The sequence below is a fragment of the Pelodiscus sinensis genome, chromosome 17 (assembly GCF_049634645.1).
Source record: "Pelodiscus sinensis isolate JC-2024 chromosome 17, ASM4963464v1, whole genome shotgun sequence".
NCBI classification, from domain to species: Eukaryota; Metazoa; Chordata; order Testudines; family Trionychidae; genus Pelodiscus; species Pelodiscus sinensis.
The window spans coordinates 28750184-28775644 of record NC_134727.1 but is presented as its reverse complement, the minus strand read 5'-3'; the positions used below and the strand labels follow the sequence as shown (position 1 = coordinate 28775644).

The 25461-nt window shown below is 41.2% G+C and overlaps 1 protein-coding gene across 2 annotated transcripts in view; it reads right to left on the bottom strand.

Annotated features, from left to right (window-relative positions):
* Positions 1–25461, bottom strand: part of SEC24A (SEC24 homolog A, COPII component) — a 66875-nt gene that overhangs the window by 22810 nt on the left and 18604 nt on the right. Inside the window, exons 4-15 of one of the 2 annotated variants that reach the window (XM_075900399.1) lie at positions 25079–25159; positions 24578–24744; positions 22841–23013; positions 20237–20339; positions 18887–19013; positions 16948–17057; positions 14512–14624; positions 13066–13184; positions 7549–7604; positions 6584–6790; positions 6137–6257; positions 4695–4853 (exon numbers count right to left, since the gene is read on the bottom strand). In XM_075900399.1, coding sequence (XP_075756514.1) covers positions 4695–4853; positions 6137–6257; positions 6584–6790; positions 7549–7604; positions 13066–13184; positions 14512–14624; positions 16948–17057; positions 18887–19013; positions 20237–20339; positions 22841–23013; positions 24578–24744; positions 25079–25159 — 1536 coding nt within the window. The remainder of the gene's footprint in view (positions 1–4694; positions 4854–6136; positions 6258–6583; positions 6791–7548; positions 7605–13065; positions 13185–14511; positions 14625–16947; positions 17058–18886; positions 19014–20236; positions 20340–22840; positions 23014–24577; positions 24745–25078; positions 25160–25461) is intronic. The other variant, XM_025181212.2, reaches the window with a different exon arrangement.

Genomic DNA, 25461 nt, shown 5'->3' with positions numbered 1-25461 from the left:
CCAAGGCACAGGAGCCTTGTTACAGTACACTGCTAGAATGCTTTTCTGTCGTTTTTAAATAAAGGTGCAAGACAGTGAAGAGCTTGCCTTATTTTTCTAGCTTATGAAAAACTGAAAAGTCAGGCTTCTGGTTTAACCACAGGGCAGGACACAGTTTTGAAAATTAACTATGCAGCAGGAACATTAAGTTATGAAATCCTTATTTTTACTTGAGGAGCATATAGAAGTACATGATAACGAAGCACCTATTTCTAGCCTTGGCAAGCCATAGATACTACTCCTAAACACCACTGATAAATTCTTTTATGCAGTACTACCAGTTCAGCTCTCTTTTGTACAGTTGGATTCTTAATGCCAGATTTTACATCTGCCAACTATTCATTCAGGCTTACATAAAAATAATAGTAACAGCCTTCCCCTGTGTGACTCAGAAGGGGGCAGGCCTGACCTAGGCAAGCAGGCTTTAAAAAGCCAGAGCAGTGCGACCAGGGGAGCGAAGCGGACAGGGGACTGCAGACAGGGGACTGCAGACAGGGGAGTTGAAGAGGGAGTTGAGCAGAGGGAGTGACTGATGGTGATGAAGACCCGTAGCGCTTGTGCCAGTACTTCTCCTGTCTCCTCCACCTGTGCCTGTATCCAGACAGAGAACCTGAGCATGGATGCCTCTACCCAGGTCCTGGTGTGGTCTTGCTGTATTTGTGGCTTGCAATTCCCACTGAGTGATCTCCAGGCTGGGGGAGACAACCATTGTGAAAGGTGCCTGCTGGTGGAATCTCTCAGGCAGCAGGTGGGAGAGCTACAGGAGGAGGTGGCCAGGCTGAGGAGCATTCGAAGCCATGAGGAATTCCTGGACAGTATTCCTGTGGAGTCCACGGAGGTCACTGTCCTAGGATGTGGGACTGTTGACCAGCCACTTATGGAGGAGGCAGTGGTGCAGGGTGAGAACTGGCAGCTGGTTACTTCCGGCAGCAGGCAGTGTTCCACCCCTGCTCCTAACCCTCCCACTGTGTTACATAACCGTTACACTTTACTTTCAGCAGGAGACAAGGAGTCACCCCCCACAGTGGAGGAGACCAGGCCTTGCACCACCAAGGTTGAGCAGTCTCCTGCCACCACTGCGAGGAGGAAACGTAGGGTAGTGGTGGTTGGAGACTCTCTTCTGAGGGGAACGGAGGCACCCATCTGTCGCCCTGACAGCTCATCTCGAGAGGTATGCTGTCTGCCAGGGGCCCGTATCCGAGATGTTACGGAGGCATTGTCGAGGATTATCTGGCCCTCTGACTACTACCCCATGCTACTCATCCACGTGGGCACAAATGATACTGCCAGGTGTGACACTGAGCGGATCAAGTGTGACTACAGGGCTTTGGGAGTAGGGGTGAAGGAGTTTGGAGCGCAGGTGGTATTCTCTTCTATCCTTCCTGTCAAAGGTAGGGGCCCGGGCAGAGAGAGGTGCATCCTGGAGGTGAATGCCTGGCTGCGACGATGGTGTCGCCAGGAGGGATTCGGCTTCCTTGATCACGGGGTGCTCTTCCAGGAAGGACTGCTTGGCGGAGGTGGAGTTCACCTTTCTAGGAGCGGGAAGGCCTTGTTTGGACACAGACTGGCTAACCTTGTGAGGAGGGCTTTAAACTAGGTTTGTTGGGGGCAGGTGAGCAAAGCCCACAGGTAAGTGCTGCATGTGCGGGACTGGGAGATGGGTTGGAAATGGGGGGGACCACGGCCTATAATGGCAAGGAGAAAGGAGGGTCAGGGCACAACAGGGAGGCAAGATCAAATCAGTATCTTAGATGCCTATATACAAATGCGAGAAGTATGGGTAATAAGCAGGAAGAACTGGAATTGCTAACCAATAAATACAACTATGATATCATTGGTATTACAGAAACCTGGTGGGATGGGACGCATGATTGGAATGTTGGTATGGAAGGGTACGGCTTGCTCAGGAAGGACAGACAGGGAAAAAAGGGAGGAGGGGTTGCCTTGTATATTAAAAATGTACACACTTGGACTGAAGTGGAGATGAATGTAGAAGATAGCCGTGTAGAGAGTCTCTGGGTTAAGCTAAATGGAGTAAAAAACGAGGGTGATATCATGCTAGGAGTCTACTACAGGCCACCTAGCCAGGTGGAAGAGGTGGATGAGGCCTTTTTTAAACAATTAACAAAACTATCCAAAGCCCAAGATTTGGTGGTGATGGGGGACTTCAACTATCCAGACATTTGTTGGGAAACTAACACAGCGAGGCACAGGCTATCCAATAAGTTTCTGGACTGCATTGGAGACAACTTTCTGTTTCAGAAGGTTGAAAAAGCTACCAGAGGAGAAGCTGTTCTGGATTTGGTTTTAACAAATAGGGAGGAACTAGTTGAGAACTTGAAAGTGGAAGACAGTATAGGGGACAGTGATCACGAAATAATAGAGTTCATGATCTTAAGGAAAGGTAGAAGGGAGACCAGCACAATTGAGGTAATGGATTTCAGGAAGGCAGATTTTGATAAGCTCAGAGAACTTGTAGGTAAGGTCCCATGGGAAGCAAGACTGAAGGGAAAAACAACTGAGGAGAGTTGGAAGTATTTCAAAGGGACGTTGTTAAGGGCCCAAAAGCAAACAATTCCGCTGTGTAGGAAAGATAGAAAATATGGCAAAAGACCAGCTTGGCTTAACAAGGAGATCTTGCATGATCTCAAAATAAAAAAGGAGTCATATAAAAAATGGAAACTAGGACAACTAACAAAGGATGAATATAGGCAAGCAACACGGGAATGCAGGGGCAAGATTAGAAAGGCAAAGGCACAAAATGAGATCAAACTAGCTACAGGCATAAAGGGAAACAAGAAGACCTTTTATAAATACATTAAAAGCAAGAGGAAGACCAAGGACAGGGTAGGCCCACTGCTTAGTGAGGAGGGAGAAGCAGTAACAGGAAACTTGGAAATGGCGGAGATGCTCAATGACTTCTTTGTTTCGGTCTTCACTGAGAAGTCTGGAAGAGTGCCTAACGTAGTGAATACAAGCAGAGAGAGGGTAAGTTTAGAAGATAGGATACACAAAGAACAAGTTAAAAATCACTTAGGAAAGTTAGATGTCAGCAAGTCACCAGGTCCTGATGAAATGCATCCCAGGATACTCAAGGAGCTGATAGAGGAGGTATCTGAGCCTTTAGCTATGATCTTTGAAAAATCATGGCAGACAGGGGAGATTCCAGAAGACTGGAAAAGGGCAAATATTGTACCCATCTATAAAAAGGGGAATAAGAACAACCCAGGAAACTACAGACTGGTCAGTTTAACGTCTGTCCCAGGGAAGATAATGGAGCAGGTAATTAAGGAAATCATATGCAAACACTTGGAAGGTAATAAAGTGATAGGGAATAGCCAGCATGGGTTTCTGAAGAACAAGTCATGCCAAACTAATCTGATAGCTTTCTTTGATAAGATAACGAGCCTTGTGGATAAGGGAGAAGCGGTGGATGTCATATACCTAGACTTTAGTAAGGCATTTGATACGGTCTCGCATGATATTCTTATTGATAAACTAGGCAAATATAACTTAGATAGGGCCACGATAAGGTGGGTGCATAATTGGCTGGATAACCGTAGTCAGAGAGTTGTTGTTAACGGTTCTAAATCCTGCTGGAAAGGGATAGCAAGTGGAGTTCCTCAAGGGTCTGTTTTGGGACCCGTACTGTTCAATATCTTCATCAATGATGTAGATATTGGGATAGAGAGTACGCTTATTAAGTTTGCAGATGATACCAAACTGGGCGGGGTTGCAACTTCTTTGGAGGATAGGGACATAATTCAAAATGACCTTAGCAAGTTAGAGAAATGGTCAGAGGTAAACAGGATGAGGTTTAATAAAGAGAAATGCAAAGTGCTCCACTTAGGAAGGAACAATCAGTTCCATACATACAAGATGGGAAGCGACTGTCTAGGAAGGAGCATGGCGGAAAGGGATCTAGGGGTCATAGTGGACCACAAGTTGAATATGAGTCAACAGTGTGATGCTGTTGCAAAAAAAGCAAATATGATTTTAGGTTGTATCAACAGGTGTGTTGTAAGCAAAACTCGTGAAGTCATTCTGCCGCTCTACTCTGCACTAGTTAGGCCTCAGCTGGAGTACTGTGTCCAGTTCTGGGCGCCACATTTCAAGAAAGATGTGGAGAAATTGGAAAGGGTACAGAGAAGAGCGACAAGAATGATTAAAGGTTTAGAGAACATGACCTATGAAGCCAGGCTTCATGAACTGGGCTTGTTTAGTTTGGAAAAAAGAAGATTAAGGGGGGACATGATAGCGGTTTTCAAATATCTAAAAGGGTGTCACAAGGAGGAAGGAGAAAATTTGTTCCTCTTGGTTTCTGAGGACAGGACAAGGAGTAATGGGCTTAAAGTGCAGCAGGGGAGGTTTAGATTGGACATTAGGAAAAAATTCCTAACTGTCAGGGTGGTCAAATATTGGAATAAATTGCCAAGGGAGGTGGTGGAATCTCCCTCTCTGGAGATATTTAAGAACAGGTTAGATAGACATCTGTCAGGGATGGTGTAGACGGAGCTTGGTCCTGCCTTGAGGGCGGGGGGCTGGACTCGATGACCTCTCGAGGTCCCTTCCAGTCCTATTATTCTATGATTCTATGAATATGCCAATAAAACATTTTTAAACAATAAACTATGCAAAAAAGATTTTACTCAGACCTTTGGTGCATCTTATCCTCATGACAGCCTCAAAGCCAATCTTTCTAGTTAAGTATCGTTTCAGCTCTTTCTGTAATTTCTCCACCAGGACAGGATTGTGCTGCTGATGATAAGACTGATAGTAATACACGCTCCCTGCTGAATACCTTGATATACAGCCTAGAACAGAAAATGTGCGTTAGTGGAGTTCAAACCAACAATTGTTGCTGTGGTCTTTAAATATCAGTTCAGATTAACCTAATTTTTCTTGTAATTTTATCTGCAAGTATGAACAGTCTAACATTAATAATCTTATTCTATATAGGTATAGGCCCAGACATTGTGTCGATGTTATAAATAACTTGCATGTTCACTTAATTAAGATTATAAAATGTGAAATAAATTTAAAATTGGTCTGAAGGAAAAATGACACCATGCCATTCAAGAATAGAAATCAGAAGGTAATTCAAGAGTGAGAAAAATTAAAATGTTAATGAAGCTTGCTCCTAGAAAGGTGTTTATTCCATCATGCATTGAAAGGTAACAGACTCTCTCCTTCAAATGACACACCTCATTCCAGAATAAAAATAATCTTCTTAAATACTCCTATAAGTCCAGGGGGAATAGAATCTTGGAAATACTCATGCTAACCAGAAGAAAGCTGTATTATTATGTCTCATTAACAATGAAATTATCCATTAAGGCTGAAGTAATCTCCATATGAAATTTCATCCTAGTCATGATGAATAAAAATTCTACCCTACTCAGGTTCTTACACTGTGCTTTGTCACCGTTGCATCTGATTTTAGGTTTAGGTCCAGAACAAAGAAATCCTCTTTATATAAATTCAGGACATGAACTGGGGGTAAGAGATGGGTCAAGTTTTACAAACAGAACTCTTTCTTTGAGCATCCAAAAGACAATCAGATACTGCACTTTGAACTGCTCTGACATCTAAGGATATAGCTACCAATTTTTTTTTTAAGAGTAGTAATAGTCTCACAGTACATACTAATGAGGCTTTTCAGAATCTGGAAATGACGACATTATACCCACATAGTTTAAACATATATCTATCTGTTAAGCAGGACTTTGTTTAAATGTTTCTAGAACTTGGATTTTTATTAGTAATATTAGGGAACAAGTCCTGACAATGTTCTAAGAGACAGAAAAATCTCAACCCTCAGGTAAGAAGAGAAAAAAAACAGGCTAGTTAGCTTGTCCAGACATCCCCAAACTTCTATTATGAAAGATCAAAATCTCTACTGATAGAAATATCAAACAGCAGATAGGGGAACATGCAGTCTCATAGTTAACTCTGTCGGGCATGGTTACCATTTTAAATCATTACATTAAAATAGTAAAATATGCACAAGTGAAAGAGCAAAAAAAAGTTAAGCATTACAGAGTGTTCTTAAGAACACTGAAGCTACAATCTTAAGGAGTACCCTGTGATGACTTACCTAATGAAGCCAAGTCAGAATACTGCCCACTAAGGAGGAACAAATCAACTGCAACCTGCTGCCCTGAGCAGTCCAATGCTAACTTCTTGTAGAAGTCAGTGGATGGTGTAAGATGTATATCCTGTTAATACAAGGAAAAAGAAAAGAGGGATTCCAAATCGCACCACACTCTTGTGACCTAATTTCAGGGATGTTCAGCAATGCATCTCTTTCACTGACTTCAATGACTGTTCTGAGTTCTCAATATCTTTCAAAATCAGTATCACTCTGTGTTTATAGGTTCCCTTGTTAGTCACATTGATTAATACAGTGTAAGAATGTCAGCTCCTGTTATAGACCTCCAATAAAACTAAGGTACTCTAAACCACACAATTCAAAATTCATATAAATTCATGCAACAGGATTGTAAGTTTTCATGGATTTGTGTTTAAACAGTGTTTTTGTAACCTTTGCAGATGCTCTTTGGTTAGGTTCTTCTCGGGATTTGAGTGCTCCCACTCCTAAAGATGGAAGCTGTGTCTGGAAGACAGAAATTCGACCACCAGTAGGAGACATCAATTTGAAGGCAGCCTGCAGCGCAGGTCCAAGAGCACTCTGTGTTTCCAGTGACTTGGTAAACATCTGTGGCAAAGTCCTCAGTAAATCTTGAATTAGCTGGGATAAAAGTAAAAAATTACTCAATTATAGTTTCAGAAGAGATTTCTCCTCTATTGCACAGGCTATTTATTATGCATGTAACACTGAGTACTGCTGATATTAAAGAGATTAATTAAATATTATATACAAAAAGTAACATTTAAAATACCTTGCAACAAGATGTGAGGATAGTACAAGTTCTCCGTTTTACCTAGAATGTCATTCTATAGTATTACATAACCTACCACTTCTAATAAAACAAGATCCATAGTACCAAAAACTAGGAACTCAATATCGTAAAGCTTGCTAAAATGTTAAGTTTTTGTTATTTTAAGTAAGAGACATGTTATCTTCATTTATCTCTAAATATTTAGGTCTGTTTATTTTAGAAGGATACCATTAACTTTAAATGTAGTCAATCAGAAATGAGTTATAGGCGTTTTTGGAGCAACATTTGCCCTGGAGTCCCATTGCCAATTTCTGGGGTTTAGCTATACTCTGTTGAAGAAAGATGAGTTTCCTTTTCACAATGAAACGGGCTGACTACAGAAGGGAAACAGCAACACTAACCAAATACAATGCAATTAAATACACAAAGTAAAACTGAACAAACTATTGCCATTTATTTCAGTTACAGTAATATTTGTAATAAAAGTAGACAAGAAATTCAGACAAGTGAGATTTAAGTTGACATTAAATAATTAAGCACTGTACAAGCTATATAATGCATGTCATATGGCCTGAATGTCACCTATACAATTTAAGACAGGGCTTACCTCTTTGTTTTCATTTAAGTTTACTAATAAGTTCTCTGGCATTGGTATAAACACATCTGGAAGAGCAAAAAATGAATTGATTAAAGCTATCTGAAAACTCAGGTGTCCCCAGCAGCTGCATATCCATGAATAGGGCTCAGTACCTGTCACAGAGGTGATGGAAGTCACAAAAAGTGACTTTCCACAACTTCTGTGACTTCTGCAATGACCAGTGTGGCTGACACAAGGGCTGCCCAAGCAGCTGGCTCTGGGGCCTCCCACACCAGCCACTAGTGACTAGAGCAGCCATGCAGCCAGCCACACTGGCTGCTTGATCAGTCCTGGGCAGTTGGCATGTGAAGCCGTGCTTCCGCTGTTTAACTGAAACCTGCTGCCTATTAATGTCACCAGGTAACCCTACTTCTTGCATTGTGAAGGAATAAACACTTCCCTATTTACTTGCTTGACACTATTCGTGATTTTATAGGACTCTACCATATGCCCCCCCTTAGTTATCTCTTTTCTAAAATGAACTGTTTCAGTTTTAATCTCTTCTGAAAGGAAGCTGTTCTACATCTTTAATGTCGTGCCCTAATTCAATTCTAATATACACCTTTACTTAAGACAGTGACCAGAACTGCATGAAGTATTCAAGATGTGAGCATGCCATGGATGTATAGAGGGAGGCATCATGATTTTTGAGATTCATTTTCTATCCCTTTCATAAACAGTGATCTCAACTAATGTGTATTTGTGTAAATGTGTAACCACTACAAGTTTTAGCAATTACATGTTTACATTCAGGAGAGGAGGTGGGCAGGCAGGAGGCTGAGTGGTAGGCAGCCACAGGTGAGGCTGAAGATAATTAAGGGCCAGCTGGAGTTGTAAAAATAAGGGCTTCCTAAGGTGGAGGAAAACACTCATTCTTGCTTCAGCTGTGGAACCAGAAGGACTTGGGTTTCAGGGAAGCTAGAAGCTTCCTGAGACAACGCAGTGCTGGGGAAAGGCAGGCAGAGCTGTGGAACTCTGGCCTGAATTCACTTCCAGGCTGCAGGGCCTGAGGCAAGTTCTGAGGGTACTAGGGCTGCAGGGAGACAGCCAGGGCAGGAGAAGGCCAATGATAAGTGGCCATTTCAGATTGCAGTTTGCCCCTGAGGTCAAGGGGCTAGAATACGACTAGCAATAAGGTCACTGAGGTAAGGTGGGTACAGGGGGTTGCGGATTACCTAAGGGGGAGGACGCCAGAGCATGGGGGCACCGCATCAGGGCAGAACACAGAGGAGAGGGCTGCAGGTCCTATTGTCAGAGAATCACAGAACCCTAGAACTGGAACTCTAGAGGTCATCAAGTCCAGTCCCCTGCCATCACGGCAGGACCAAGCACTGTTTAGATCATCCCTGATAGATGTCTATCCAACCTGCCCTTAAATATCTTCAGTAATGGAGATTCTACAACCTCCCTAGGCAATTTATTCCAGTGCTTAATGACCCTGACAGTTAGGAAGGTTTTCCTAATGTCCAACCTAAACCTCCTTTACTGCAATTTAAGCCCATTACTTCTTGTCCTATCCTCAGAGGACAAGGAGAACAATTTTTCATCCTCCTCGTAACATCCTTTTAGATACTTGAAAACTGCTATCATGTTCCCCCTCAATCTTTTCTTTTCCAAACTAAAGAAGCCCAATTCTTTCAGTCTTCCCTCATAGGCCATGTTTTCTAGACCTTTAATCATTTTTGTTGCTCTTCTCTGGACCTTCTCCAAATTCTCTTGAAATGTGGTGCCAAGAACTAGACACAATATTCTAATCAGGACCTAATGAAGTCAGAGTGGAGCAGAAGAATGACTTCTCGTGTCTTGCTCACAACACCCGTTAATGCATCCCAGAATAATAGTTGCTTTTTTGCAAGTGTCACACAGTGGACTCATGATTAACTTGTGGTCCACTAAGATCTCTAAATCCCTTTCAGCAGTACTCCTTCCTAGACAATCGCTTCCTATTCCATATGTGTGAAACTGATTGTTTCTTCCTAAGTGGACTACTTTGCATTTGTCTTCATTAAACTTCATCCTGTTTACCTCAGACAATTTCTCTAGTTTGTCCAAATCATTTTGAATTATGACCCTATCCTCCAAACACCAATCTGTGTGGCCTACAGCTTAACAGGCTAGGACGGAAGTTTCCATCCTTGAAGTACATAGCCTGGGACCCTGCAAGCACAAACAGCAGCTGACCCTCATCAGCTTTAACCCATGCACTTGAGCTGGGAAACTACTAAGTTGTAAACAAGTTTGACCTCAGTCTCAGCTCATGAGAATGTTGAGAGTGACGTTGAGCCAGTGCACGCACAACCGGTAAACAACTGGAATATTAGTGTAAGAGTCCCATGCCCAGTGAGTCTCACCAAGGACGTAAGCCTCAGAGGGTGCCCTGGATTCCCCCAGGTGAAGCCACGTCTACTGCGTCTTGCTGCGAGGTGACAGGAATGGGACTCCCTGCAGACTGAAGGGGCGTAAGCATTTCCAAGTGCCTGTTACTCTCTTATGCATTGCTATGCCGGTGCTTATTAATGTGTCACTTTGCGGTAGCTGTATAACCATTTGGCAGTATTAACCCTGAAATAGCAGTGAAGTAGTGAGATTAATAAAAGCAACTATCCCTAATTGACTGTGTTGAAGTGAATCCATAATCCTGTTTGGCCATGGCCCTGTAAGTTGACACCTTAGTTTATTGATAAGAAGGTCATGTCAAATGCCTTACTAAAGTCTAGGTATACCACATCCACCGCTGTTCCCTTATTCACAAGGCTTGATAACCTATTTAACACATAAACAAGTTACAATACGAGACACACCAGTCAGAAGGGGGTGCTTCGTCGCTGAGTGAAGCTGATTCCTGGAGTGACCAGCAGAAGACACTGCAGTGGTGAGTTACACCACGTTACGAGCCTCCACTGTTTACCGCTCTCCATTGTGAAAACTGACCATTTATTCCTGCTTTTGATTCCTGTCTTAGCTCAGGACAGAACCTACCACCTATCCCATTGATTTTCTTTGCTTAAGAGCCTTTGGTGAGGGACTCTGACAAAGGTTTTCTGAAAGTCCAAGTACATTATTTTGACTGGATCGTGCTTCTATACAATCTTGCTGGCTCCCTCAGAGAATTTGAGTGGACTGGTGAGGAAGGATTTCCCTTTACATAAAGCCATGCTGAGTCTTCTCCAATTCGTTGTGTTTATGTAATTGTTGGATAATTTGGTTCTTAGGCCTAATTTCAAGAAAAGTGCCTGGTACTGAAGTGAGGCTTACTAGCCTGTAATTGCCAGGCTCGCTATTGGAGCCTTTGTAAAAATTATTAGTTACAGAGACTGATTGAAATGGGAATTTCATATTACAGTTAAAGCAAAATACAGGACTATGTAGCATTTTAAAGACTAACAAGATGGTTTATTAGATGATGAGCTTTCGTGGGCCAGACCCACTTCCTCAGATCAAATAGTGGAAGAAAATAGTCACAACCATATATACCAAAGGATATAATTTTAAAAAATGAACACACATGAAAAGGACAAATCAAATTTCAGTACAGAAGAGGGAAGGTGGGGGGAAGGTGAATGTCTGTGGGCTAATGATATTAGAGGTGATAATTAGGGAAGCTATCTTTGTAATGGGTAAGATAACTAGATCCTTTGTTTAGACTCAGACGTAAAGTGTCGAATTTTAGCATGAATGACAGTTCAGAGGATTCCCTTTAAAGTGCTACATAGTCCTATATTTTGCTTCAGCTACACCAGACTAACACAGCTACATTTCTATTATCATACTACAGTTAGTAATTGTGCAATTTCATTTTTTTGAAACTCTTGGGTCAACGTCATCTGGACCTGGTGATTTATTGCTGTTTATGGCTCAGGTGGACGGATCTCCCACATACCCTGTGAAGTGAAGACCAATGGAAAGAATTCATTTAGCTTCTCCACATTGGTCTTACCTTCCTTGAGTACTCTTTTAGCATTTCGATCATCCAGTGGTTCCACTGACTTTGCAGGCTTCCTGCTGTTAATGTACTTTTCTGGGGGGGGCTAAACTTAAAACACAACAAATAGAATGGTAGGACTTAAAAGACTAACAAAACATGTAGATGGTATCACGAGCTTTTGTGGGCACTCTTCAAATTCTCTCTTGGCCTGCCTTATACTTCACACTTGCCTTGCCGGATTTTATTTTCCCCAGAAGGATTTGACTTAAAATTTTTAAAGAATGCCTTCTGTCTCTCCCTTACTCTGTTTAGTCATGGCAACATGTTTTGGAGTTTTGTTACGTAGGGTATACACATAGTTTGAATCTCTTTGAAGGTGTTTTTCAATAGTTTCTATGCAATGTGCAGGCATTTCACCCTTGTGATTGTTCCTGTTAGCTAGTCAAACAAAAATTAACTCATTTTAGTGTAGTTTCTTTTCTTTCTTTTTTAAAGTTAAGTTTTTTTAAGAGGCAGCAGCACAGGGTGGCAGCAGTCCCTGTCCGCAGAGGTCTGAGCTCCCCACGGACAGAGGCTGCTGCAGGAGGTGGGAGAGACTGCCACAAAGCAGCCTCTGGCTGTGGCTGGCCATGGACAGAGACTTGTCCAGCAGCAGCCCCTGTCTGCAAGGGGTCCGAGCTGCTGCCAGGAACCAGCCTCTGATCACAGGGAGCTCGGACATCCCTGCGGATAGATGTTACTTCATGGAAGCTCCCTTTGTCTGCTCTGTTGCTGCCTCTATTGGGGGCGGGGGGAGGATGGGGTAAGGCGGTACTGTGGAGCTAGTACTGGCGGGGAACCAGCTTTTAAGCTGGTTCCCCCCAGCACTGGCTCTTGTTCCCTTATCACGTGCCCTTGCTGCCTGTGATACGGCATGGGGGAGGGAGGGGCACTAGGCTTATCAGTTAATCGCACACTCAATTACATGTTGACATCCATACTTAGAACTAAATAAAGAATTGCCTCTCTCCTTCTAAGTTCTAGGACAAGATGCTCAAAGAAGTCTTTTATGAAGTCTAGAAATTTTCTCTCTGCATTCCTTCCTGAAGTGACATGTTCCCAGTCAATATGAGGCTAGCTGAAATCTCTTATTATCATTATTGAGTTTTCTGCTTCAGAGCCACTCTACACTCCTGGAGTATTTCACAGTGTCCCCATTCTGCAAAGTAAGCATACTACTACTGCTATGTTCTTATTGCCCAAGCATGTGATTTCTATCCTTAAGAGTTAAATGTAAGATTTTTACTGTATTTGACTATTCTTTTGTCAACCTTTAGTGCTATTCCCTCAGTGTGAACTATTGTAATTCCTATACATTTTGTACGCATTATTACCATGTTCCATCAATTATCTTATTACACTTAAGTTTCTGCAATCCTAATTATGTCACTATCCTAATTTAATACCAGACACACTGGTTCACCCAATTTAGTATTTAGAGTTTTAGACTGTGCCAGCATAGTATGTCAAAATCATTAGGTATTGTTCTATAAAAACACAGTTTAGAACTTATTCTTACATACCTTCAATATCTGAAACTATTAGCATCTGAGGCTGAGAGAGACCTTCCTGAAGGCTGTAGAAATGGATTGTGCTGTCAAATGTTATAAAGCCTATTTTTGTTCTAGTGTTCCCAGGAAGCCTAAAAATCAGAAACAGGATTCAGCAAGTCAAATTTAGTTACCCTACATTATTTAAGTGCAAGCACATTCTTTCAGAGCTATTACAATGACATGAAGTGGAGGGACATTTTTATACCTGCTGGGAAATACAGCTTCTGCAATATTCATCACATTATTCTCAGGCTAATGCTTATACTCACTCCCCCTACCCAACAAGTAGTTCGAACAAATGCAGTACTAAATTTATTCATGGCTTGCCTTTGAGGTATTTTATAGCACTAAACTGACATTATTTATGTTGAGACTCAATCTATAGCAATGATTTTCAACCTTTTTTCCATTTGTGGACCCCTAAACAATTTTGAATGGTAGTGCAGATCCTCATGGAAATTTAGCGTAACATAAAAGTCTGAGCCTGAAAACTGACTGAACAGAAACCAAATACAAATGTTCCATATGCTCAGCATGGCATTTGATGCAGTGAGAGAAAGGATGCTCATCTATGGGCTTCTCTTATATCACTACCTCTGGTTTTGACCTGTATGTGGAGGTATTCACACACCCTTGACTGATCAGAAGAACGAAATGCCTTTCCTTGGATCTGAAACTTTATGTTCAGAGTCATCTTTCGTGGATCCCTTCGACAAAGTCTGTGGACCTGCATGGGTCCACACACCAGAGGTTGAAAACCACTGCTCTAACACAAGACAGAATCAAGATTCATATAACCTATCTTCCACTTCCAGAAAGCCCCCCCCCCCCAAAAAAAGTCCCTCAATCAAAGGGAGAAATTCCAAGGTAAACAGAGAGCTTCTTACCGAACATTTGCACAGAGCTTTAAAGATGTGAAGCATTACACAAGTCCTTAGTGGGAATAGCTACAAACTGAAAACTCTGTAAGCCTGAAAGTTTGTCTGTCATCAATAGAAGATGGTTCAGTAAAAGATATTAGCTCACCCAATTTGTCTCTCATGCAAAGCTTTATAGATATGTATGTGCATTTGTTGTGAGTACACACTGAATTACTGTTTCTAAAGCCATAGTTTCAATGCAAACTTATGACATTCTTATGAATGTTTTGCATTATAAATCAAAACCAAGGTGTGTAATCAGACTGGCACATACATTTTAAAAATCAGGGTTTGAGCACACAATTACAATTGATAAAAACTGAGTTTAAGGCTTTGAAAATTTTCCTCTCTGGATTAAAAATGGACTGAATTAAAGTCTTGTCCACAGAATATTAAACTAATTTCACAAATCACCAAAAAAAAAGTCCACACAGAAAACACTGGAAATATAGGGGGAGGAGAAAGATTAAATTCTGATAAAAGAACCAAAACTTACAAGTCAAGATTGTCTAACAAGGTCTTGCAGACTGTATTCAAGTATCCTGTCTCAATTGCATTGTGGGAGACATCAAACACAAAGAGGTACACAGGAGGTTGAGGTGGACGTAGCTGAAAAAAAAAAACAACGTTTTTTAATGTCCATATAGTTTCATAGTTCATTTATTAGTTATATTGTAGGTTTACATTGCATCATTCAGAACGCATTCCCAAAACAGAAATCTCTCTAATTTGTGTAATAGAGAACAAATAAGCCATGATCGTTCAAAATAGGGTAAGTAGGAAATACAGAGGAAAACCACATAGGATAAATTATAGTCCTTGACAAAGTGAAACTGTCAGATCAAAACTGGCCTGATGCGGATATCTGTAAAAATAAGATTTTATAAAATCCAGAGTCAACAAGAATGTAATTTAAAGATCAGCAAGGGACTTTTTTAAACATTGCATTGCCAAATATTCCATTGTAACTCAAACAGTAGAATATCCTGATAGCAATCCAGAATAGTGACCAGTCATCATCAAGGTTGAGATAATATAAGTAAAAATATAAATATCAACATTAGCTTTCTAAAGTACTAATTTTTTAAAATCTAAATATATTATTTTGAACAAGTTCATTTCTACTTTAATGTATTGATTCAATGTCCCTTTAACATGCTGTCTCCTCCAAGTTCTCAGAACTGGTATTTTCCAATCTAGATGGCAATCAGTTACTTTAGAAAAGTGCAATTACAATGATACTGTTCATCACCATTCGTTTAGTTGGTAATGCTTAAGGAGCAGCAGCGCTGAAACCCTTCTCCAAACACTCACTGAAGTCAACAGGAGTAACTCAGGTGAGCAACAGTTGCAGGACTGGACTCTTGGTCTATTACTCAGTGGCTTTAGTACAAGTATACTATCTTAAGTACAGTTCAAGGAACAATGTCTAAGCTTTCTAATGTTTTTCATTAGAATATTAAAAAAGTTACTATAAACTAGAAATAAACATTAATATTTAGAAAATAGAACCACAATTTATGTTAAGATTCTTTGCCTTTAACCACGCACGTTAAACTAGTTCATGGTGTCCTGTGCCACAAGTTTTCAACTTAGGAGTTCTGAACACACAGGGGTTCATGAGAGTGAGAGACAGCAACCACTTCTTAATATAGGAGGGGTGGTCCAAAAATGTGTCGTAATTCAAGATCACAATCCACAATAGACAAACAACCAGTGGTCCTGTAGCACGTTAGAGACTAACAAAAATACATATACTATCATGAGCTTTTGTTGGCACAACTATATATATATATTTTGTTAGTCTCTAAGGTGCTACAGGACCACTAGTTGTTTATTTTTTTTTAAATTACAGATTAACACAGCTACCCTTTTAAGACTTTTAATCCAGAACAGGTGCAGAACCACTGTCACCCATAGCTATAACTGCAGAAGATGGCAAAACTGATCAATCTCAAATGCACTGTTGGGTGAGAACAATCAAATGACTTTTACTAATCTACCAAAAGCAGGAGTGCAAGCAATGGCTGTGTGCAATTTGTCATATTAAACGAATGTAAAACAACTTCAGCACAATGTTTTCTTGGTGTAAGAAATCTTAGGTGTGAACACATTCAGACACTGTGATGGTTTAAAAAGAAGGATTTATAGGATTCAAAACTATGAAAAACAGGTCTCTACCACTTGAGCTGAGACAGCAGGCTAAACAAACAGGAACCAGCCACTAGAACAGTTACCTCCAACCTTTATGCCCAAGATCACTTTCTGAATTTAAGAGCAACCCAAGATCTACACTGCCCCTTCCCCAAGGTCCTACCCCGCTCAACCTCCCCTCTCTCCGCCTGCCCCAGCACCATGACACTCCCAGAAGGGGCCAATGCACCCTTGTGGTCTGGGGGCACATGGCTCCACGTGCTGCCCTTCTTTACTGGAACCACTCCCCCAGTTTCCATTGCCAATTTCCGTGTCCCTAACCAATGGGAGCTGAAGGGGGCCAAGACACCTGCCCCACCCACCCACCCACAGGGCCACACTGGCCAGGTAGGAAGCCTGCCAATTGTGATCAACTGTGAGATTCCTCAGGTTCAACCAGTCAATAGCGATCAACCAGTTGATGAACACTATACTAGAGCGAGAACTGTTTAGATGCACTAGCCCAGTGGAATACCTTAGCTTTCTTCATTAGGAACCTAGCAGTACTAACACATTTTCTGATATAAACGTACAAAATAATATTTGCAATAAACTCAGATGTTGAAGTTACATAATGCTATCCGAAAAGCACATCTTGCAGAATTACTCAAACACACTCTGTTACCTTACTTACTGGGAATCTGCAAAGCATCTAGCACAATCGGGAATTTTTTCCTACTGAGGTCCCTAGACATTAAAGCAATATAAAAGTTTAATAAAAAAGTGAACAAACTCTCACCATGTATTCAGAGGGAGCCATGAACTCAATAGTAGCATTTTGAACTTCAGGTCTTTTATGAGGTTCTCCATATACTCTTGTCACAGGATTGTACATGAATTCTTCAGGAACTACAATCAAATGAAAAATATTGTATTTATCACAGCTCACACTAACATACACTAATATTAAAAGTGGTAGGATTTTGCACAGACATGTCTAAGTAATGATGCTGTATCTGCAATGTGATAATGTGTAAGAGGAAACATAGGGGTACTAGTAGGATAGCAAGTTACTACAGTATCACACATTTGGAGATTGTTTCAAACTCAATTAAGCTTTTTTAGCGATCACATAATGATCCATAATGGAAGACTTCCTACATCGCACAATCCCATTATTTGTTACACTAGAGATGTTAAATTGCAGTTATCTGGCTAATCATGTAGTTGATACAGTTTGTATCAACTACACGATTAGTCAATAAGAGGCTACTCTGCAGAGCCACAATGGAGGTAGCTCTTGGAGCCAGCTGCTGCTGGGACTGAGCAAACCTGGCTCACGCCAGCTCTGGGAGCCATCCGTGCTGCAGTGCTGCGTTTTAAATGTAGTAAGAGCCTCTGTGTTCTTACTACATTTAAAATGCAGAGGCAGTGTCCCAGACCAGCACGAGCTGGAACTGCTCGGTCCCAGCTTGTGCAAAATCCAGCAGACCCGTTCATGGCTGCTAGGGCTGGCTGTTGTAAACTGAGGCTGATCCCCGTGGACGGGGCTGCTGCTGGAACAGCCTCTGCCCGTTGTGAGCTTCAGCCTACCATGGGCAGAGGATGCTTCTCAGTAGCCTCCCCTATCCCCCCATGGCTGCCTCCAATAGAGGTAGTGGGGTGGGAGGGGTCTTGGGGGCAGGTGGCATCGTGGAGACAGTGCTGGGGGGAACTGGCTTTTAAGCCAGCTCCCCTCAGCACAGGTTGCTGTCTCTCCCCCTTCTCCCCCCCAGCTGCTTCTCATACATAGAGGGGAGAGAAGTGAGTAGTGAAGTACTCCACTCGACTACCCAATGAGCTTATGGGGACTAACGTCCCTAGTTATCACTCACAGGGCTCGACAAATCAGTGAATCTACTCGCCTGTGGCGAGTAGATTTCAGCCGGTTGCCCCATTCACTGGCAGCCTGCGCATGCACAATACGGGGCTGGCGAGTACCGTGTTTTAGCAAATATAACCTGCGGGTTATATTCATTTTTACAACCACCACCACCACCACCACCACCACTCCCCCGCGGGGTATACTCAGGTGCAGGTTTACAGAGGCTTTTTTTTTTTTTTTAAACTCACCAGGTGGTGAGCTCTCCATCGCCTTTTCCTGTGGCTACACAGCCGCCAGCCTCCAGGCGGGAAAACACTCACCCCCCCAGTTCCTGCACAGCCGCAGGAAGGGGCGGCGGAGTGCTCATCCCCCTACCCCTTCCTGCAGCTGCACAGGAACTGGGCAGTGAGCGCTCCCCCGCCCAGAGGCTGGTGGTTCCTGCTCCCCTGCCACTTCCTGCGGCTGCAGAGGAACCTGTGGAATGAGTGTTCCCCCGCCTGGAGGCTGCGCTGGAACCTGGGGCAGTGAGTGGCTAATCTCCCCCACCCTCCCGCACCGTAAATATACCCCCAGCACAGAAAAGTCTTGTATATCCCACCGATTATATTCGTGTGCGGGGTATACAAGATTTTTTTTTTACTCAAATAAAAAAACCGCAGGGCATATTCGGGTGCGGGGTATATTCACAAAGTTACGGTAGATTTCGTCGCGGTTTGTCAAGCCCTGATCACTCACAATCCTGATCTGGGAATGACTAGAAGCATAGCAGCAGAGCTCAGATGTCAGGATCAAAGTGTATTGGGGGAATGTATGTAGAAGTCCAATTCAAAAGTTGACATGCATGTTTAAGTGGGCTCCTGGTTTTAAAACCTACCATCATTCACTCTATAACACAAGTTGCATTTCCATCTCCTTTGGTCTAGAAAGCTGACAAAAGGGTTAATATACGTCCTGCAGGAACGACATCGCACAATTGTACTGGAGGTCACCACAGGTAATTGCTGGAAAAGAGGAACTTCTGTTTTAAAATCCCAAAGATACAGATGACATATCTACCACAGTAATACTAATTTCTGTGATCTCAAGTTTGCCAGCCTGGATGCAACAGTCACGTAAGAAGCAGAATCAAGGAAGAAAAGTATCCCTAATCCATATAGGGATGCCGCCAAAACTTTAACTGTTAGAAAGGTTGACTGAATTCAGGCTCTAATCTTTTTAGCCGTGTATGTTTCAAAATGATGATAAACCTCTCAATCAGCATGTCTAATTTTGTGTTTCCAGTTTATTTTACAAAAACTGAGTTGGGGAAGACTTACCCCCAATTCAACACTGCAGAAATAGAAGTCATAAAAGTGTTCTAGAAATATAAGTCAATTGCGGAAGTAACAGGCTGTGGGACTAAGAATGTGATAGTGTACGTTTAAACGGTTAACCGATGAGCCTACGGTTACATGCAAGGTTCCCCACATCCATGCTGCTGCCTCTGTATCAGCGGCAGCGGAGGGGAGGGAGCCGATGGCAACATGTGGAGGAGGGAGGCAGCAAGTGGAAGCCAGCTTTGTGAGCTGCCCCCCCCCCCCGCATGTAAACATGTAATCACTGAAAATTTCAGCAGTTACATATCTCCCCCCCAAAAAAAATGCGTTTTAACATCCCTATGTGTGACTCTCATAAATTCATAGTAATTGAATCCACACTGCCTTCCTTCTGACTCCAGAAGTCCCTTCTGACTCCAGAAGTCACCAAAAAGCACACTTATCTGGAAAGTAGCAATAGAAGCAGATTAAATTCAAGAACTATGTAGTTTAAAAGGTGGCTGAGTCCATTCGAATTTTAGTTCCTAATTTAGTTAAGAATTAGCACTCAGGAGACTTGAGTATATGAAGAAATCAATGGTGACAGCCAGTATGTGACTAGATAAAACCGTAAAAACTATACCAAAATATATTGACTCGCTTTGTTATAGTTTGTGCACTGTACTGTACCTCAGAGCTTCTAATAGCATTTAAAACGAGGCTAGGGACTGAAACAGGGGCAGATATTTAACAAAATGACAGTGGTTTTCACAGAACAGAAGCAAGATGACAGTTTTCTAAGGGAAGTTTTTATTTTTCTGGGCCAAGATTAGCTGACAGATTTACCTCTGTTAGTTATCTAATATTGAACTCTAGAACAGATATAGCGGACACTACAGTAATTTAAAGCTTTTAATATTTCATCATACCGATAAGTCTTTGAAAGGATGAAGCAGGAGCCCCAAAGGAAGTTTGGCTTTATTCAATAAGGCCTGAGTTTGAGGAATGTTAGTCAGGGTACATCGGAACAACCTACATGAAGGATAAAGGGTTATTTTCAGAGACTTTAAGAGAATAACATTGTTTTTAAGTAGTACATTGCATCCTTTATACTGTATATTTCTTTTCATAGTTAGTAGCAGTGAACTGCTATTTCTTAACAAAATACCCTCTCTGGTTATATGCCAAAGCTACTAAGTCAACCTGAACTGTTTGAATCTAAGGCATAATCATCATACATACCTTGTTTTTTCTAAATCATAACTGTATTTTGTATACAATTGATTGAGCAGAATAAGTATAGTGGCCCCAAACACATTCTGCTACAAATACAAAACTTACAGTCTATTTAAGCCCAAGTTAGACTTTTCAGATAGTTAAAGGACCTTTCATACATAACTTTATTTATTTCTATTTCTGTTTTTAACTTTTATTTTTTGCTAGTTGTATCTCTTGGGTTCTATCATCTATCCAAGGGCTTCAAAAGAAAGACGCCTTTACCCATGTTTCCATAACGCAACAAAAACCACTGTGGGGATGCATACTGCAGACTCATTTTATCAATTTAAGATTATTTAAACGCAGGTTTGTATTTTGTTTGTATTTCTGTGTAGAGGGTATAATGAAAAGCACTTTAGTTACATATTCTAACAGGAAAAGGCCAAGTCGTTGGCCTTGGAACTGAAGAACCTCTGCACTTCAAAACACTAATCTTTGTCTAATGGATATAAAGGAGCTGAACATATGTATTATATTTTGAAATACTTATTTTGAGGTGAATGGAGAAAAATTAGATAACTAACCAGTCTATATACTGGAAAAAAAAGGTTACACTCAAGGAAATCCCTATTTTGTAAGGGAAGATGAGGTCATGGATAGGTGTTAAACTACTCTAAAACATATTTTTAGATCTCTGACAAATGGCAAAACGAGAGAGAACATCTACCTAAAGTGTTCTAAAAATAGCGTTTAGAAGATGACTTTGTTGTTTATATAAGATATCAACTATTACACTGTCAAACAAACTTCTAAGACCTTACAAAGTTCCCAGAAGCAATTTTTCTAGAAAGAACATATGAACCTTCATTCTCATTTGAGGGGGACAGAGGTGACTGACAGCAATAAAAGCTGTTGTGGACTTGCATTTCATTCTCTTCTGATCAACTCAATACCAGAAATTTGCTGAAGTACAAAAAGAGACTGAAGAATAGTTTAAGAATGAGTTCATATAGCTAGTATCTTGAAGGTGTCAAGACCAGATTAATTCATGCATTTGCACCCTGATGTGTATTTTACTCATCTTTTTTTAAATTTAAAAATTAAGCCAGTTTTCATCTTTCATTATTTTAATTAAGATGCCACTTTTCATTTAATCATAGGTACTAAAACTGGAAGGGACCTCAAGAGATCATCAAGTCCAGTCCCCTGCCCTCACAGCAGGAAGAAGCACCGCCTAGATCAGTGTTTCTTAAACTGTGTTCTGTGGCACACCAGTGTGCTGCGAGGCAGTCGGAGGTGTGCCGCCGAGAACAGAATTAAAAATGGCCACCCTTAAAGGGGCAGGCAACCTTTTTTCTTTTGCTCAGTAACTTTCCCCCGACCCTTTTTTTTGGGGGGTGTGCGCATGCTCAACAAAAAATCCTTAGTGTTCCTCAAAACAAATTATTTTTGGTGTTCCTTGGTCTTAAAAAGTTTAAGGAACACTGGCCTAGATCATCCCTGGTAGATGTCTATCTAGCCTGCTCTTAAATGTCTCCAGTGATGAAGATTCCACAATTCCTCTAGGCAATTTATTCTAGGGTTTAACCACCTTGACAGTTAGGAAGTTTTTCCTAATGTCCAAACAAAACCTCCCTTGCTGCACTTCTTCTTGTCCTATCATCAGAGGCCAAGGAGAACAACTTTTCTCCCTCCTCCTCATAATACTCTTTTAGAAACTTGAAAACTGCTACCATGTCCTCTTTTCAGTCTTCTCTTTTCTAAATGAAACAAGCCCAGTTCTTTCAGTGTTCCCTCATAGCTCATGTTTTCTGGGCCTTTAATCATTTTCAAACAATTACTGTCCATATCCAAAAAAACTAAGCAAGCATTTCAGGAATGTAAGAAATCTATATGCTGATTTTTAGACACGGAGGCTACGTCTACGCTGGCAGCTTGTTGTACAAGAACTGTTTTGCGGAAGAGTTCTTGAGCAAAAAGTCTTCTACAAGAGCGCGTCTACACTATCATGTGCTTTTGTGAAAGAGATTCATGTTGCCTGTCTACACTGCCCTCTTGCGCAAGAGGGCTTATTCCTTGTGGAGAGAGGAATAACTCTTCTGGAAGAAGCCCTGTTTTCCGACGCTAGACTGTAAATTTACTTATGCAAGAACGCGCATGCAGTGAAGACATCCAGCAAGTTTTAGTGCAAGAACAGCTGTTCTTGCACAAGAAGCTGCCAGTGTAGACGTAGCCTAAGGGTTGTTGGGTTTTTTTAAATCCAAGGAACTTATTTCCATTTCTTTTGATAAATTATAGCTAATGGGAAATCTTACTCTGGATTACAGTTGAGTTTCTGGATTTCTTCATGCAAGTTTGGAACCGGAGCCTGCAAAGGTGTTGTAGGAAGAATATTTCTTTCTTGAAGAAGGTTGATAGATCTTAAACCTTCTGGTTGCAGACTCAGGCTACTCATAGGTGCAGTTAGGTGATTACTACCCAAGGAAGGCTAAGGAAAAAAAATATATAAAAGTTAATTGAATTTATCTGGATATGCCTATTTTGAAAACAAGCCAATTATTTCCCTGTCAGAATTTTCTAGTTCATGTATTTCTTGGTATTCTGCTGCAATATAGCCAGGCACTGGTTACAAAAACTTAAGCTTCTCGTTTCTTGATATTTGACAAAATTATGTATTATAGCAAAGATATGCATCACCAATGCACCTATTTCATGACTTCTGAGTTTATTGGCAATTTTTATTAGCAATCAACAGGACCCTGTATATGCAATTACACAGGCACATAAATAATCAGACATTTTACCTGCATATTTATGCATTTTCTGCATAATTTGATTTCAAAGGTAATTTAATGCCTACATTCCTCTGATGATCTGGACCAGTGTGACCAGCTGAAGTGGAGGACATGCAGTAGCATGAGTTCCACAATTATCATCTGGGACAGAGCTAAGGGAGACTTTCCAAACTAGTCCTCCTAAACAACATAAATATGAAGTTACTGAGCAGATACCCTCCCCAAGTGCACAGCTCCTAAAACTCAGTGTTGTGTTTTTATGAATCTAGGGATCCTAGCAGCCACAACCTCAAACTCCACAGGCACAAATTTAGGTGCTTATATCACTGTCTCTCCCACTGTCAGCATAGATAGGCTGAATGGCTCCTAAACAAGTTATTTCGTGATTAATTGCAGTATAATGCTTCATAATTCAATATAGCCATGCCACATGTATCAGGAGATCCTTGCTGCATAATTTAGGTGTATCATGTTGCACAGTATAAGGGGTCTTGCAAGAAAGCTTATTTGAACATAATACCCATGTTAATGTTCAGTCTATTATTATTTTGAACAGGGACAAATCTGTGTACCTATTTTAGAATGCAGTAAAGTGAGCTATGCAGAATTTCTGCCTCAAAACATTTACCAACTAAAAACTCTTGTACATCAATTATGGGACACACTGTGGCAGGTGATGATCATATCATGAACACTACAACATGCATAACATTTTTGCAAGGAGGAAAAAGCTTTGCATACTAACTGGGAGCATAGGACAATAGAACAAAGAACAGGCCAAGACAAATTTGGCTTGAGCAAGAGGCAGAAGTATATTAATGGCCTGCTTTGAAAGTCAGGAGAAAAAACCTGAAATATGTAGAATACTGGACACCAATTTTGATCATCAATAAAGACAGGGAATCAGTGGGAGGAAATTAAAAATACAATCAGTGGCTGGAAAAAATTATTTTGGCAGCGGTACAGATTAATTTAGGGAGACAATCTTGTAAAGAGAACTGGTACACATTTGCAATAAGTTGATATTGCTTCAAAAGATGTAGAAAAAGTTTCTCCCTGACCAACTCTGAAGAACTAACCAACAGAGATAAATTTAGGTCTGAGTCCTGTAAGATTAATTGCACAGACACACTCTGGTTCTTACATAGATTCTTATGAAGTTTACAAAGTCCTACATGAGTGCAGGGTTCTGCCTGCACAGATCTGTTTACAGGACTGAGGTGTGAGAGGGACATAAAATCAACAGGAAAGATTTACCTGAGGGAATGGCTGTGGTCCAGCTGGATACTGCAGAGGTGAGGACTGCATTCCTGGTGCTCCAGGTGAAGACACATTCTGGTAGCCTGGTGGTAGGGTGGGATAAGAATACCCAACACTTCTACCCAGATTAAGATTCTGGGGAGCAGATGATGAACATGTAGTTGCTAAAGTGGACAAACAGGATTTTCATATACAAATGAGTTATCCAAGAAAGGCAGTCAGGTTGATAGAACAAAATATAGAGCTTCCCTTGATATCATGCTACTATGACATTCTGGCCAGGAAATTACTGAAAGGTCTTGGCTGGACTGTTGTTTAAAAACACTTACATGGATAAGCATAATAAACTGTTACAACAAAGATCCAATACTACAGTTTCCAATTTCCTTCAGATAAACTTACATGGAGTAAAGTATACATTTGTTAAAGAAACCCCCTACCGCCTCCCTCCTGAAATGGCTCTCTCAAGATGAAAAGTGTTTAATAAAAATGTCCTACCCATAAAGCCGCCTCCTTCTATCGCATCATAACTGTTTTGGACCAAAGATCCATCACTGGCAGTGGCTGCTACATCACCTACTAAGAACAATCCATTAAAAAAGGAAGACAAATGCAGAAATTGAGCTGCTTTTCCTTATTAGAAGTTGATATCAGCAATTGATTTAATATGATTGTGACAAGCTGGAAAATATTTCACCATAAAAATCCTAATGCCTAATTCTAACAAAGTGAAAAGGGATCTCCTAATGGAAAGGGAGAGGTACACTGAACTATCACCACAAACGTTAAGCACCATCAGAGGAGTTACGCTCATTTTTAGGATGGGAATCAGATCTTCATCCCAGTCACTGAACCTGTCAGGTTCCAAAGTCGACAATAAT